Here is a 17968-nt window from a genome sequence, read left to right as displayed (position 1 = left end):
TCAGCTTTCCTGAGTTAACCTAAATCTTTAATTTTAAATTTAACAAATTTCATATTGAATTTACCTCTTTTGGTTTTGGGATAATAGATTCACAAAAATAGCATATAAAAGCACATAAAATAATAGAAAAACAAACAAACATTTCCAGATCAGTGAATACACGCTACCTCTCCATCTATTTATATTTTTTTAATGTAAAAAACAAATTGGCATTTCTCTTTTAAATTAAAAAAAAATTGATGTATTTTTTAAATAAAATCTAGGTGGACCCCGAGACCGATTGTAAATTTCGCTTGATATGACCAAGTTTAACCTAGACTATGAGCCTGGACTAAAGAGGCTCTGGTTTTTAATATTTTCAAAGTAAATCAATTTCCGCTCTTAATTCCTAAAAATTTTTAAAGTGGGTTTTGTTATGTAAATTTCAATCCCTGTTAAAGCAATAAGTTAAACTAGTTTATGTTTTAATTATAAATAACCTCCCTTTTACTGGTAATTTTAAAATGTCTGATTCAAGTTTCCCTGTATATTTTTTAGAGAGTGAGTTTCTAGATTCTTTCAGTTATGATTCAATGTTCTAGTTTCGATTCAAAGTTCTTTAGAAAGCAATTTATATAATTTTTAATTTATTATATTCTTAAAATTTACGAACATAATTCTATAAACAATAAACTTTAATTACTAGATATCTAATTTTATAGGCTAAAAAGATATAAATTAATTTTTATTTTTATAACTAGAAAACCGTTTGAAATCATTTTAGGTAATTAATTCTGATATTTAAAACCTATAAAAACACGGGAAATGAGAAAAGGGAAATTGGATAGGTTAGCTTCCTGCCATAATTTATGTAAATCTTAGTCAACGCACTATATGATTTAAATATATCACAAACAGTAATAAAATTTTATAAGTAAAAATTTTTAGTCAGCCTATTGAAGTATTTATTTAGTATCTGTTGCACATAGATTTCGGATGTTTTCATTCTTCTATTATAAGAAATCTCTTTATCAGTTCATTCTAACCGTCGAGAACAGACCATGATTTTATCCACTATCGGCCCTAATCTTTTAAGATGGATATTTTTTGTTTAGCTTGATTAAAAAATTTTTCCAAAGAAGGAATAGGATGGTGAAATAAGGATTATTGATTATAAGACAAATTCTCCTATAGCCTTATGGCATTTAATATAAAGGTTCTCAATAGGGGGAGATAGTGGAAAAAATATCCTACAAATAATAAAATATTTGTTTAATAAAAAATTTTATTATATAAAAGCTAAAAATATATTTGCAATTGAATAAAAAAAAATTTTACTTCCATAGTACTCGAAAAAATATAGAAAAATTGCTAGTTGCAAAATCAGCTGAATAAGAAACAGTCATACAAAATATGCTTTCAGAATTAAAATTATTTATCGAATCAAATATTCTAATATAATTATTTTAATCTTATTAATTTTGATAATTTTTATTTTGATTAAATTTACTTTATGCTAGCTAACTCTTATTAGAGATCTGCAAAGTTAAGCTCGGGCCTAATTTTATTTAAAATAATCGGGTTTGGGCCGGACCGAGCCTAATATTTTTAAAAAAATTTCGAGCCGGGTCGGGCCTTGGAAATTTTATTAAATATATCTAAATTTATCAATTTTATATTGAATTTTTTATGTAAAATTAAAATTTTTGATTTAATTTATTGAAACTAAATATAACATATGTCTTTTATTTTAAGTAATAATAAAAATTAATTTCTATATTTAAATAATCTTATATTTTTATACAAGATAAAAGAATATTTAAAAAAATTAGAAAAAATTTAAGAAAATAAGATTAAACAATTTTAATACAAACTTTATATATTATTCTTAGACTATTTTAAAATATACCATGAAATATATTATATCATCGTAAAAATATGTAAATATATAAAAATACAAAATTATTCTAATCACATCTCTTAGGAATCACTATGATGGTGTTTCAATAATAGCAAAATATTACTTGGGTAGAGGTTCTACAATCGGTTGTTGCTCCTCAATCCAACATCTAGGCTGACTTATTTTAGAAATTTAACATGCCAGGTTAGTAAAAAATATAAGTGCCAGATAGTTAAAAAATATTTTAATTATATCGAGTCTGGCTAAGGCGGGTAAATTTTTCATAAAATTATAAGGAATTGGAGAGTTTTGAAGACCTCTAATATATTGGGAGGAACATAAAATGATATTCAAAAGAACATTCTAATTTGCGAAGAGCCCCCCCCCCCCACCCCTATGTATAAAATATGATTAAATTTAATCTCATTACTTAAAATGGCATGGCGTTGAGAAATTTTATATAAACTTTAATTAAGCCTTAATACAAATGATAAAAATTGGTTGATGATATTACGACCCTATCTATAACCCAAATAAGAGGTCATTCTTTACTAAGTTGAATGAATAGTTACTCAAGGGCAACTTCTAGATAATTAATAATTAATGGCCTAGTCCTATTAAAAATATATCGAAATACATCTCCTATGAAACTGTATCAGTAGAAATGGCGAAAGGAAGAGAATATTGAATTTCAATTTATAGAAATGGTAGACATAGATTGTATGAATAATATAAAATGGAAAGAGATATTGAAGGGGACCGCGAATTACATTATAGAGATGGATGATTAGCTTTTTTAATAAACAATAACGGTTTTAAATGACATTTTTGATGTTGTGTATTATTACACAATCTTATTAAACATGTGTAATAAAAAAATGTTTGAACGTAGGGAGACCGGGGTAAAGCGATTGACGGGGTAACAATGTTAACGCGAATAACTTTTTAACCATTGAGTATAAAGACCTTAAATTTGGTGTGAAGATGTATTTTTATATCTAATTTCTTACCTATGTTCATCTTTTAAAAAACTTACCTGGTTTTATATATTTTGTCAAAAAACTGTTTTTTACCCAAAAAATATAAAAATCAATCTCTAGTATATTTTGCTTTTAGTAAAATTTACATATCCTCAGGATTCAAAATTTGGCACACATGTTCCTTAATGTATTAACTATAAAATAAAAATTATCTGACATCTTTAGCTATATTAGAAGTCACGCAATAACGATATATATAATATATGTCACCTAGGGGTAAAGCTGTTATGGGTAAAACGGTTAAAATATAAAATTATTCACATTAAATTTTTCATTCATTAATTTATTATAATCAAATAAATATTGATATTTAATATTAAAGTTACCAATTGAGCATTATTAAAATTATGAAATTAATTCAATTTATTTAATTAATTATATATCATTTTAACTCTATGGAACTGGTATTGTTAATTATTAAAATGAAATTGTTTTATTTTATAAATAAACAAGATAAGAGGATTTGCATATCAGCTTGCTAAAGAATATGGCAAATCTTTCCCAGAAAGCTGGACAACTAATGGTATGGCTGGAGAGGACTGGTTTATGGGGTTTAGAAAACGACATTCCCAACTTTCGATTCGTACCCCTGAAGCTACTAGTCTAGCAAGAGCATATGGCTTCAATCCCACAAATGTCAATAAATTTTTTGAAAATTTAATTAAGCTATATAATTCTTATAACTTTGAACCACATAATATATGAAATGCAGATAAAAGTGGTTTCACCACCGTTCAAACTCCTGCAAAAATTATAGCACAGAAGGGTGCCAAACAAGTCGGCTCTATAACGTCAGGAGAAAGAGGAACGTTAGTTACAATATGTTTAGCCATCAATGCTATAGGCCATAGCATTCCACCATTTTTTATTTTTCCAAGAAAACGATACAAAGATCACTTTATTCGTGATGGGCCTATTGGATCTAAGGGTGTGGGAAACGCATCGGGTTGGATGCAAGAGGAGGAATTTTTATCTTTTTTGGAACACTTTAAAAAATATTCTAGTGCATCCAATGAGAAAAATGTCTTATTAATCTTAGATAACCATAGCTCTCATTGTTCAATTTCCGTTATAAACTATTGTCGCTCCAATGGGATTGTTATTCTAACACTTCCACCACATTGCTCGCATAAACTCCAACCATTAGACAAAGCAGTTTATGGGCCATTGAAAAAGTTTTATAATGGAGCTATTGACACATGGATGAGAAATCATGTGGGCAACAATTTCAGATTTATGATATTCCAGGAGTGTTAAAAAATGAAATACCAAGGGCAGTGACACCAAATAATATATTAAATGGGTTGTTAGCATGTGGCATATTTCCTTTAAACCCAAATATATTTACAGAACAAGATTATATCTGCTTTAATAATTCAAATGCTAGCTCAAATATTGAATTTGAAAATAATGATGAAAATATTACAGTGACTCAAAATCTTACAGTGACTCAAAATAATGATAGTGATTTATCTATATTATTGAACGAAAATGTTCCAGATGATATTGATGAACCTTATCATGATATGTTACCATCATGCTCAAAAAATTATAATAAAGTATTCAATCCTTCATCTATAATACCTATTCCAAAATTATTCAATATTTCATCGGATAAAATATCTAAAAAAAAGAATGAAATATTAAAAAAAAATTATTAATTCAGAGAAAAAAAAGGATATCAAAAAATAATTGTTTATGTGTTATTTGTAATAAAAACTATAAAAATAGTCGCGAGGGCGATGAATGGCTAAAATGTACAATGTGCCTTGAATGAGCACATTCTAAATGTGCTAATTATGATAATTATTTTACATGTCCTTATTGTATTGATTAGTTTTTAAATAAAAATCATAAATAAATCTTAAATTTGTAATATTTGTTAAATAAAACAATAAATATGTGTCAAATATTATTTTAACCACTTTACCCTAGTACTTATCCATTTTACCCTAATGAGTAGTTTTACATAACTAATTATAGCTCCTAAAATATTATAGATAGAGGGCTACACTTTTTTTTATCTTGTAGAAGAGGGATGGGGCTACACATTGATCTATAATTTATTGTGTTTGACTCTTGTTTAAAATTTTTATGGTAAATATGCAAAATGCCTATCGTTTTACCCCGGTCTCCCCTAGTGAGAACTTTAAAAACGTTGAAAAATTTACCCGAAAAAACCAGATTTTTTAAATTTAAAAAAATTAATCTGCTAAATAAATTTGGAAAATAGCATAATAATCTGTTGAATGCGCTTAAGAATTTTAAAAAATTTGCCTAAATGCATATTATAGTATGTGTAAAATTAACATATCTTATAAATTTCAACTAATGATATATGATGTCATTTAACAATAGTAATTTTATTAAAATACAAGGCTCTTAATTTTATTAAAATGCACCCATTTTGAATAGATTAAACCTATTCAATTCTATTTTTAATCCTAACCCTAAGATTTCCTTGGAGGTAGATTTCAGAAGATCAAACTGTACTCCCTTCCAGAACAATGATTTATATATATCGTTGAAACATATTTAATTATGGAATATTCCTAAATATAAAAAATAATGCGTCATTTTGAAAATATTGTTTTAAACTTGTTATATATTATTATCTGATAAATGCGAAAGTTTTAAAATCCCTTTTATATTAATATCGATCAAATAATATTGATCAAATAATATCGATCAAATAATATCGATCAAATAATATCGATCAAATAATATCGATCAAATAATATCGATCAAATAATATCGATCAAATAATATCGGATACAGTGAATCATATTTGATCAAAACTTCTAAATTATGTTGTGAACTATTCAAGTTTATTAATAATTAAAATTATTACATAAAAAAAGATAAATTTGTAAGTTTTAATTAAATTTAATTTAGTATGAAAATCTTATTTGCTAAATATAATGATGAAAATGCTTTGATATTTTGAAAAATGTTAATGAATATGGCCTATTTTTTTTTATAAAATTATTGACCATCTGTTTTAAAAAACAATTAAAAAATGCGAAATCAAAGAAATATTTATTGAGTCATTAGCAATTAAAGAGATGGATATTTTTTTTCAGGTAATTTTGATTTCATGTTTTATCACACTCTTGTATTGATTAAGTTGTGAAGCGAATTTGGATGACGAGGTAATGTAATTATTAAAGAATAAAATTGGTATAAAAAAACAATTTTTATGAGGACAAAAATAAAGTAGAATTCTTATAAACTAACTTAGCTTATTTATAAAGCTAAGAAAACCATAAATGCAAGTAAATTCGCAAATAATTCCCTAACACTTCGCATTTAAACGGTTTCCACTCAAATTTTTTTTTGAAAAACCTATTTTTAAAAATTATTTACTTATATAATTTCTCATAAATTTCTGACAATTTGTAATTACAGACATTACTGGTTATATGATTTAGCGTTTTCTAATTATGTCACATTATTTTGAAAAAATAAATGTAAAACATTAAAATGGGGATATTTTTTATAAATTTGAGACTTAAAAGAAATGGAATATAATGTAAAATGGTTAAATAGTAAAATAATTGTTGTATCATCCAACAAAACAAATGTATTTACATTTATTATAAAAAGTTTAAAAACGATAATTCTTATAAACTACTTTGCTATAAACTTTATCATTTTTACATTGATTAAATTAACTTTAAAAACATATAATATCAAGGTCGCTTTAAAATAGCATTGTTTTCAAGATTTTTCGCTTCCAGTTTTATCCGTAGGAAATCTAAATAATGAATCCTAGAAAAAAAGATAAATTTTATAAAAAAAATCAAAAGCTTACAATTTTGATATATTGATATATTCAGGATCATAGCTGGAGTCCACCCCTTCCCTCATTTATTATGTCCCTTTCCCTCCCAACAGAAAAGATAAAAAGCATTTATGAAAACATTAAAAAAATATACCCTCCCTATCCTGGATATAGCCAATATTTCGCATAATAATTGTAAAGAGAAAATAAAAATTTCGAATATGATAATTTACATCTTCGGATAATTTTTTAGGAGTCTTTAGATCTTCTTTTTCTTGGCCCGCTAAATTCGATTCCATATTTAATATCCTCTCTAATTTTAATTAACATGTGTTATGTTACAATGCAAAATGTTCAATGAAATGCAAATTTATAAATATCTATGCATTATTAAAGTATCATCAAATGATTCCATTTATTTTATTTGATTTTTTGAAATTAGTTAGAAATTAGCATTTTTATTAAATCAAACCAAGCAGGACTTAAACAAACTTACTAGGATAAGAATAAAATTAGTAAAGTATAAATTTAGAATCTAAAAAAAATGATATATTTAAATATAGAAATTCATATAGGTTAGAGTTGGTTACGGTCCTTAAGGAAATTTTAAAAAGATTTGGTTCGGTTCAGCTTATCTAAAATTAATTTTTTAAAAAACATTTGAAAAAAAGGTTTTTATTTCATCCCTATATATTGTATATAACTATTACCCTTTTCAGAGGCAGCATTTTCAGGAAGTTTCAAGATATCGGGTTTTATAGTTATAGTTTCCCTTAATAAAATTATAAGAATGCAATATTTTATAAAGTATAAATTATATATCTCTTGAAAAATAGCTTTAGATTTTTAAACCAAATCTCAAGATTTGACACATTTAAAACGCATTATACACGTTATTTAATTAAAGTTGACCAATCAATTTGGATCTTAAAGAATATTTAAACGTTCCTTCTTATCTATAAATAAGGTGAATAGCTATCTTTCAAAAGACTTGTAAATATTTCCTATTTTGAGCAATAATTAACTAAAATTTAAAATGATGCTAAAATTAAAAAAGATATCAATTATTGGAAATTTGTTATCATTTTTTTTTAGAAAATGAAGGTTAATTTTATTATTTTAGATAGTTTTATTTCAAAGTTGTTTAAATTTAATTTTTTTAGTTATAATCATTTTTATTTTTCGATTTCGGACTATCCAGTAGAGTGTGTTTGTTTCTCAATAATTTTAGCTTTTTAATTAGTTCCATTTCTTAAAAAGGTTAACAAAATCAAAAGTATAAACTTTATAAATATTATTTTCTAAATTTTTTCAATATGAAAATTGGATAGGTTCTATCGAAGAGTATAAAAGCCATTAGATTAGAATTGATTCATTATATTTTTATAATATTAATATAATAATATATAATAAGAGCCGTGTCACAGAAAAATTGTCACATTAGAAGTGCAATAAGCCAATCGAACTCACAACTAAACAATATATCTAAATATTTGCCACAACTGATTAACCGCTATGTCCTCACGAGTTCTTATGCAATATAGTCTATTTATTTCCAGTTTTTATTATAATTTTAAAAATTTTAGATTATACCCATCATCAAACAGCCCTTATTATTTTTATTTCATATTTTGAAATATTCTAATTTATACTATGGCATTCAGAGAGAATAAATTCGAATTTTATTTTATTTTATTTTGGCAATTGTAAATTATGTCATACTAGAATTAAAATTCTGTCTAAAGCAGCAATAAGAATGTAAAAATTAGGCATAAGTGATTAGTAATAATTTAATTAGAATAATGATATGTGTGACTTTCATTCCTAATAGGTTGGACTTGGCCTGAAGGAAAAGGTGGGGGGGGGGCTAAAAAAAATAAAAATTGGGTATGATTTTCAAATAAAAGGAAACATTTATCATAAAAGTCAAGAGATAATTCGCATTCTCCATCATTTTTGATGGGATTATAAATTTTATTAAATTATTTTCTCACAAGAAAAACCAAAAGTAAAACAAATGTTTTAAATTTTTTGAGTTTTTATGATTATACTGAATCATATAACTTAATATTAATCAAAAAATTTAAATTTGCTACTTCATATTAAAATAGACTTTTCAATTCAAATCGCAAGTAAAAATAACTATGCGCGCACATTTTTACATTGCATAGCCTAAATAATTAATGGGCTTTTAAAGGTTGTTTCCAAACAATGAAATTGATAATGAAGAGTATATAATAATGCATATTATTATATATAAAGCCCAGCTCGGTCCAAAATTCCTGCTGGCTGGGCTTATAAATAGTTTTGACTTATTAAAAATGCTTTTAATTGATAATTTAAGCAAATTTATGTCTTTTTTTTCATAAAAAATAATTAGTTGCCAGGCCTTCAAATTTGTATAAGTTGTATTTTGTGTTTCGGATGGATTTTACCCCGGACCAAGAAACCCCATGGATAATCTTTTTAACCAATTCGGGGAGTGTCAACCCCAAATAAAGATATTAAGAAAAAGAAATAAAGATTATTTTAGGTAAAAATTTAATAAATAAAACAGTTTTGATAGATTCTCTATGTTTTTGAATCATAAGTATTCAAAAAAAAGATATAAGTTCTATATTCTTATAATATTTACCTATTCTTTGTCGTTTTATCACTTTCAATATCAGTATGTACTTTAAAATGATGTTTTATTGGAATGATATCAGTGAATAAAAATGCTGATTCTTTTAATTTAATGCTATTATGGTATAAATTAGTTTGAACTATACGCACAAATTAATTATACATGAGTTTTGCAGCAGAACCTTCAAATGGCTGGAAAATTTTAAATCTTTTAGTGGCCTGATTATAAGGAAGTTGAGGTAGTTCTTTATCCCAGAAATTATCCTTGACTAATGGTGGGCATACTTGGTGCATTTCATCAATCAAAATGTATGATACCTAAAGTAACACAATACGGAAAACATTTTATTTATATTTACGTAAAGATTTCTATCTATTAACCAGTTAATAGGAAAATCATCATCATCCTCGCCCATAGGATTTAAACATACTTCAGCTGCCTAATGTTTTGTTTATATTAAAAAATGATTAATTTTTCAATATCATTTTAAAAATATTTCCATTTTTATAATTAAATTTTACAATATAAATTAATTCTAATCAAAAAAATTTTTTAATTAATCAAAATTTAATCTATTTTTATTAATGTAAATAAGATCAATATTATTATTTTAAGTCCATTTCTGGCTTTTTAAGCACCTTTATATTTAAAATTTTGAAAAAATATTATAATTCTTTTCTTAAATCTTAAAAATCAAATCCAAATATAATCACAAAATTTGATATATTATTTTGGCACGCCTAAATTTTCTGTTAATAATAAGGATTCGTCACATATATAGTATAGAATCCAAATATATATTGTAATTTTTGCTTTAATTATATCGAAACTTTAAAAATTTTAGCAAAATATACCCGTTTTTGCCCAGTTTAAATTTTTTAAAATGGTTTCTATTAATTGTGTAAAAAGAAAACTGTATCACATTTTTTTAAATCTCTAAGTTCTTTAGAAAATTGTTGTCCCTATATCGGAATACCTGTAAAATTATTTTATTTTTAAAATCAATATCAATTTATATTCAAATAATATAAATTATTTAATTTTTAAATATTAGCGTCTAATATGATATATTTTAAAGAATTCTTCGGGGAGATTAACACCACATTTAATGTCTAACTCCATGTATTTTTTTTAGCGTAATGTAGATTCAACTTTTGGATATCTTTATTCCTTAATTCATTTAAATATTTTGGTAACCCCTTTCTAACGGCGTCTTTCGATATTTCAAGAAATAAAATTAAAACTATAAAATTTATGATTAATTTAAATTCATATCATACATGATAAGACAAATTTTTAATCGTTTCTGAAGATTGGGGATATTGTGATCCTTTATTACAGCAGTGAATACTAAGTGGCTTAGTTCTTTTATGGGTAAGATAATCTATTTCATTAATATAAACTCTTAATTAATGTAATTCAAGCTACATGGTTACTTGAAACTATATCTGCCAAAAACTACCCTATTTTCCTCACTATAATTTTGACCACGAGGTGGCTTAAAGATATTTCATGCTCTTTGATAATCTTCCTCAATATTACTACCAATTTTTCAATGTTTTAGTGACTAAATAAATCTGTTATAAAAATAATTATAATATATTCTTTAACTATTTGTGTGATTTCTATTTCATTAATCAAATAATATTCTAAAATTTTAAAATTATACAATATTGTAATAAATCTTAAACATAATTATTACACTTTTGAGTTGCGATATTCCAATATCGGAACATGAATAATAAAATTAATTATTTGACACTAATGAATATCCAAACAAAACCTACTATATTATCAATTAAATAGTGTATATAATACAATATAATTAAATTTGTAAATTATTATATAGAAAAATTATATATTTAAAACTTTACCTGTTCTGAGTTTTTTTAAAACATTCTTATAGCAAAATCGGAAATGTTAATTGTAAAAAAAATATATAAATAAAATATAACAACAAGATTTAAAATATTTAAATTAAAATATTAAATTCCAAATCAAAAAAAAATTAAAAGGTTTGATATTTCACACAAGGCAAAAACAGGTTAAATGCGCGTTATAATCGTCATATTCTAATTTCATGTTCAACAAATTATGCCTTAACCCCCCCCCCCCATACACACACTGAGTTATTGTTAGTAAAATGTTACATCAAAATAGAAACAAAAATTGAAAAATGTGACAGCATTCAAGATTTATTAATAATTATATCTCAGTCAGACTTCCAAATATATATTATATGCTATATTAAAAGATTCGCTCACAATCTCATTATATTAATTGCTGATATGAGTTGTTCTCTGCTTTCAAAAGAAAAAAGGCAAAGACTATAGGTCAAGAAATTTAATATTAGTTTTGATTAGTATTGAGGAAAATATTGTGTATGAAATGCGATGATGATATAATTGGTGTATTTTATTTGAATGATATAATGTATTTATTTCATATATGAATTAGAATAAAATAAAGTCAATTCGAATTATGGTTTGGCATCTTTATTTTTATACAGTTTTAATTAATCAAATAAAAAAAATTACCCCCCCCCCCTTCTCCAAAAATATAATTGGGCACATCATATTGGGTTTTTAGTGTTTATTTATTTATAAGCTTTTTGATATGATAGATAGAGATTACTATGTAAAAATAAACTTATATGCAATGCAGAATGCATTGGAACTTATTTATTTACTCAGGGATTAAAGTTCACTTTAAATGAATATTTAGCTGCATCAGAGTTTTTAACATTACATCAAATTATGCACTAGGATATTAAAATTTGTTCAGTATATATAAAGTTGTTTGTACTTTAATCCAGCCAATATAAATTGCGTAGTGCAATAATGTTCGAAGAGGAGCACTGTAATCCTTTATATTTTGTGTTATCTTGACTGGGGTATCATCATCAATATCCGATTCAGAACCACCTGGTATCAAAAAGGTTTGCCTCCCAAATAAACACAATATACAAAAGGAATAAACGGCCATCATCACAACCTAAAAATTAGCATTATTATGATTATAAATTTTGTAAATAGCTGCCTGCCATTCTTATATATTATATAACATTAATTTTCCCAACCCTGGCTAGATAAGAAAACTTAATATTTTTTTTAAAATATTATTTTGTAAAGGTGTAAAAATACTTATGAGAAATATCTTCATTTCTGCACTTTTACTAAACTGTTTAAATAAAAAATGACCACTTTATTATTTTTCTTAAATCATTATTTTTAAAATAATGAGCTTTTATGACATTATAATATCATCTTTTACGTATATAAATACTTTTAAAAATATTTTGTTCGTAGAAAAAAAAAATTAAAGTTTTGACATGATTTATGCTTAGAAAAATATCCTTAAATTTTCAGAATAAATACTTAATGCTCAAATAAAACTTAATTGCCCAGAAAAAATATTAATTGCTCAGATATAAGACCGAAACACTCAGATTAAAAAGTGAGAGAAATATTTTTTCTTGCTACTATTTATTTTAAGAATTTGTATACAAATATCAATTTTCAAAAAAAAATATTAACCCCTTCCGGTTCCTATGGATTCCTGTACCCTCTAATTTAAATAAATATATTAGGTCACTCCCCCCCCTCATTATATCCTTGCCGATTTCTTAAAATAAAAATGTTACGAGGGCTTATTTTACAAAGCGAAGCTTATGATTTGTAATTATTATGGTTTTCCCTAAATAATTGGAATAAATTAAGCATTCAGGAATCTTATAATAATCTCCATATTTGAAAGTCAGAAGTACCCTAAAGACATAACGATGAGTAAAAATTACAATGTTAACAATAGATCTTTATATTAGCTTTCATAAGATAATAATATTGAAATATTATATTAGAAATTTTTTTAGCTTAATAAACTCATCCTGAATAATAGCTCACTATGAAGAGATGAGTATCAATATAATTAATTAATCTTTTTATTAGCTCTTATTTGGTACCCATTTTAAGAAACTATATTTAAAAAAAAATTAAAAGAAAAAAATTATTAAACTACAGAATTAATACTTATTCAGATAAAAATGCCAAGAATTATTATACTAATAAATAACTAATTTTTTAGAAAAAATACTAATTGTTCAGGTGTAAAACAAAACGCTCAGCTTAAAATATGAATCTCTCATGAAGCGATCCGAAAACCGTTAGGATTTTAGTATAAATATGTGAAATTCAGTAAATATTCTAAGCTTTAAGTGTTTTTTTTAAAAAAAATGAGTTTTTTGGTCACCTTCACGATTATAACAAACAAGAGCATCTATTTTATAAAAAATTAACAGAACATCAGAAAATTTTATTCGATTCCTTGGCCAATTTACAAAATCTATTTTAAAATCATAACCCATAAATAAAAGGGTGAAGATATATATTTCAGTTGATCTGACCGATTTTTGAAAGGACTAGATTGAGATTTAAGCCAAAATAATATTATGTATGTAAACCTAAAATGTTTCTCATAGATTGGTAAAAAGGTTTGAATCTTTATTAACCAAATCTCTAGGCTTACATAATATTATTTTGGCCAAAACATTAATCGGATCGTTTTACCCTAGAACACAGTACTATTTTGATTTGTCGAAAATACAAAACAAAGACACTTGATAATCAAAATTAAACCTAAATTTAACCATGGCCTTCGTCTACAATCATAAAAATCATTGATTTTTTTCCCTTTACTAAAACTTATCTAGATGATTAAATAATTAATTTGGTTACGAAGAACAGTTTTCAATTGCTAAACAACTATGAAAAGTAAAAAAATTGAGATTTAGCAATAGATTTCAATTAAGAATGTATGATTTATATATCTTTTGAACATTATCTATACCGATATTTATACATTTGAAATATATTTTTAACAACTTTAAATACTAGATATATACAAGAAATAATAAAAATTAAACAAATATGGTATCTTAAGATTATAACTTCTACAGTGAAAATCTTTCAATTTGGATGTCTTTGATATATTTTGCGTAATCGATTGCAAGGGAATAATTTAAATCTTTTAAAAGAAACTTGATATATTTTTCAAGAACTATAAAATTATACTAATTATATTATTAAACTTAATAGGCTCCAGATTTTTATGTGAAAGCTGAGATTAAGACAAAAAGTCAATATAATTACGTTTAGGCTGCTAAGTTCAATTTTAGAAAAATATATTAAATTAGATCAATATTATTAAATATAAATATTAGGCAATTGATTTGGTAAGTTATAATTTATAATATTCCTCATATACTTGTGTATAAATTAATGGAATGCTTATCCAATCCTGTCCCAACAATCCTCCCAAATTTCCTCTCAATTTCATTATCTCCTAAATAATTCATATTTAATGAATATCATGAGTGTATTAACTTTTATTAGACCTATTGTGCTAAATTGATTTCTTATGTAACCCTCAGAACGCGCTTTACTAATTAATGCTATTGACCATAATAAGGTTACACACCACACATCTCCTGGAGCGAATGTTTGCAATATCTTTTTTTCGTTTTCAATTAAGATGCCTATATTAGAGATTTATTTATTTTTAAATTAATTTGTGACAAAAACATAATATAATCAGTCAAGGAATCAAAGAATAAATTAAGCTAATTAAACCAAGGTCCATCACTATAATAATAAAAACCTATGTGTGTTGTAAAAATTAGCCCTAATCTTGAGTGGGCCTAGTTTAAAAAAAAATTAAAAAATATTTAATAATTTTTTGTACAGATAAGAATTATCGGAATGGTGTAAATGATGTAAATAATGTGGGTATCAAATTGATTCATTAAATAACTAAATATTATTAATATTTTTTCAAGATTGATTGTAAAACCTGAGGCTACTAAATGATCTAATGTAGGAAATCTTTTTTTTGTGGAAATCGCCAAACTTCTGAATACGTTTATAAATGTCAAATTAATATATCTCATCAACGTTCTCCTTATAATTCTTGGTCTCTCTTCCGTGCCATGGATATGTGTGGATATTAAAAAGGCTTTAAAATTTATATTAATCGTCGAAAATAAAATACCTAATCTATCGGGGTAAGGTATACTGATGTAGAATCTCCACCATCGACGCAAGACTGTATCAGTGTAAAATCCTAAAATAAACGCAAGTGGTACGACACCTAATAATTTTTCTGCATTTTCACCTACTTCCATAAAAACTCTAATTTGTAACCGAATAAACTTATATAAGGAGATGTCCAAAATCTTTTTTAAAAAATTCGAAAAGTTTTAAAATTTTAGATATATCGTTATGTTAAATTTAAAAAATTTCCAGAATTATATTTTGGGCATGTTTTTATTTTTATATTTAAAAAAAACTTATTCTTCTTTATCGAAAAGTTTCAAAAGTTAGCGAATCGAATTTTTTTTATATTTTGGATACAGCCTAATCAGCATTTTTCTCGCTTATTTATATCAATCATTTGATTAATGTAAAATTTTATTATTCTTTTTTATAGCATATTTAGTATAATAGCTAGCTCAAGGAATGTTCATCTGATGTAAATTTTTTGACTTTGATTGAAATATATTTAAAATAAACATAGGTAAATAAAAGCAAGGAGTAGGATTTGAAGGAAAGGATATGGGTTAGGACTCATATATTAAATTAGTTTTTAATAAAATTTATTCTTTTTATTAATTACCTGTCAAATCTGAGAGGCTATGTAATTATAAAAACCTAATAGTTAAATAAATCAGCTTTCTTGAGTTAGCTTAAATATTAAATGTAACACATTTCATATCAAATTTACTTCTTTTGGTTTTGGGATAATAGATTCACAAATATTGCATATAAAAGCACATAAAATAGGATAAAAACAGACAAACTTTTCCAGATCAGTGAATACAAGCTACCTCTCCACCTATTTTTATTTTTTTTTAATTTAAAAAACAAACTGATTTCCTTTTTATATTAAAAACAAACTGACATTAAACTTTTCAATAAAATTTCAATGAGAAATCGCATTGTTAATATAGCTTATTATAACCAGGTTAATAAATCTAAACTATGAACTTAATCTAAAGAGGGTTCTGATTCTAATATTTTTTCCAAAGTAATTTAATTTCCAGTTACAATTCCTAAAAATTTGAAAAGTGGGTTTTGTGTTATGTTTCTTAAATTTCAAACTCTGTTAAAGCAATGAGTTAAAAATAATTAATAAGAATTTTAACAATAAACCCACTTTAAAATTGCATACATTTTTAATTATATAATGCACTTTTGTTAGATCTGGTTCCCGGTAATTTTAAAATACCTGCAGGTTTCCCTAAAGGAGTTTCTAGATTTATTCCTGGTACGAGGGTTCCATGTTCTGGTTTCGATTTAAATTTAGCTTTGGTTATAAAGCGGCTTATATAATTTTTATTATATTTAACTAACATAATTTTAAAAACAATTTATATAAGCTTTAATTACCAGATATCTAATTTTAAAGTCTAAAAAATATTATAAATTAATTTTTATTTTTGTAACTTTATTTCTGATATTAAAATACATGAAAAACATGGAAAATAAGAAAAGGGAAATTGAATAGGTTATCTTCGCCGTTATTTATGTAAATCTTAGTCAACGCACTATATATGATTTAAATATATCACAAACAGGAATAAAATTTTAAAACTAAAAATTTCTCCTCTCTTATAGTAAGTATCTATTTAGTATCTGTAGCAAATAGATTTCGGCGGTTTTCCCCATTATAGAATAACTCTCTTTATCAGTCTTCATTCTATCTGTTGAGAATTGACCACTATTTTATCTACTATCGGCAGTCGCTTTTTATGCTGGATATATATTAGATTTAGGATTGAACATTTTTCATAAAGAGTGAAAGGATGGGCAAAATAAAGATTGCTGATTATAAGATAGATTCTTATATTAGCTTATGGCATTAACATAGAGGTTCTCACTAGGGAAAGATGGTCGAAAAAATATTATACAAATTAATAAATATTCGTTTAATAATCAAATATATATTCAAATATCATAAAGCTAAAAAAAAATATATGCAATGAATATAAAAAAAAATTTACTTCCATAGTACTCGAAAAAATATTAAAAAATTGCTAGATGCAAAATCAGCCGAATAAGAAACAGTCATATGGAATATGTTAACAGAATTAAAATTATTTATCGAATCAAAATTATTTCTCGAATTAAATATTCTATTAAAATTAATCTTGTTAATTTTGCTGATTTTATTTTGGTTAAATTTACTTTATGCTCTCTAACAATTATATAATTCTATTAACTAAATTATGATAAATTTTTTGGGAAGATTTAGAAATTCGATTCAAGGCTTGAAAAAAAATGAGCCTACGTGATAGATTATTGCTTTTAACGTTTTTTTTGACATTTAAGTGACTTCGGTGATAGTCAATTTATTTAAAAGTTTGCTAGAGTTGATGTTAATATTGAATGTGAATAAATAATTGTGTAAATATCAAAACATTAAAATTGGTAGTCTATTTATAAATTTTTAAATATAAGTAAAATAGACTATAAGTGTTGAAGAATTTAAAAAAGAAATACTATGTATAATTAAACTTATAAAAAAATTTATCGACTATTTGTTAATCGATCCGAGCTTATACATTGGAAGATAAAGTTTCATTA

At 24.7% G+C, this 17968-nt stretch overlaps 1 protein-coding gene across 1 annotated transcript; it reads right to left on the bottom strand.

Moving 5' to 3' along the window:
• Positions 1 to 6639: 6639 nt before the first annotated feature.
• LOC135927011 (bestrophin-3-like) lies at positions 6640 to 15507 on the bottom strand. The gene is made up of 10 exons (XM_065462945.1): positions 15375 to 15507; positions 15177 to 15338; positions 14711 to 14862; positions 14592 to 14669; positions 12135 to 12323; positions 9688 to 9768; positions 9492 to 9646; positions 7414 to 7475; positions 6937 to 7016; positions 6640 to 6690 (listed from the first exon to the last, which is right to left on the bottom strand). Exons 1-10 carry the CDS (start codon positions 15505 to 15507, stop codon positions 6640 to 6642), a joined length of 1143 nt encoding a protein of 380 aa, XP_065319017.1.
• Between the last annotated feature and the right edge of the window lie 2461 nt (positions 15508 to 17968).

Source organism: Gordionus sp. m RMFG-2023, chromosome 3, assembly GCF_954871325.1.
Source record: "Gordionus sp. m RMFG-2023 chromosome 3, tfGorSpeb1-WG-v2, whole genome shotgun sequence".
Lineage (NCBI taxonomy): Eukaryota > Metazoa > Nematomorpha > Gordioida > Chordodea > Parachordodidae > Gordionus > Gordionus sp. m RMFG-2023.
Note: the sequence above shows the minus strand (reverse complement) of the source record. Positions and strands in the feature narration are given on the sequence as shown.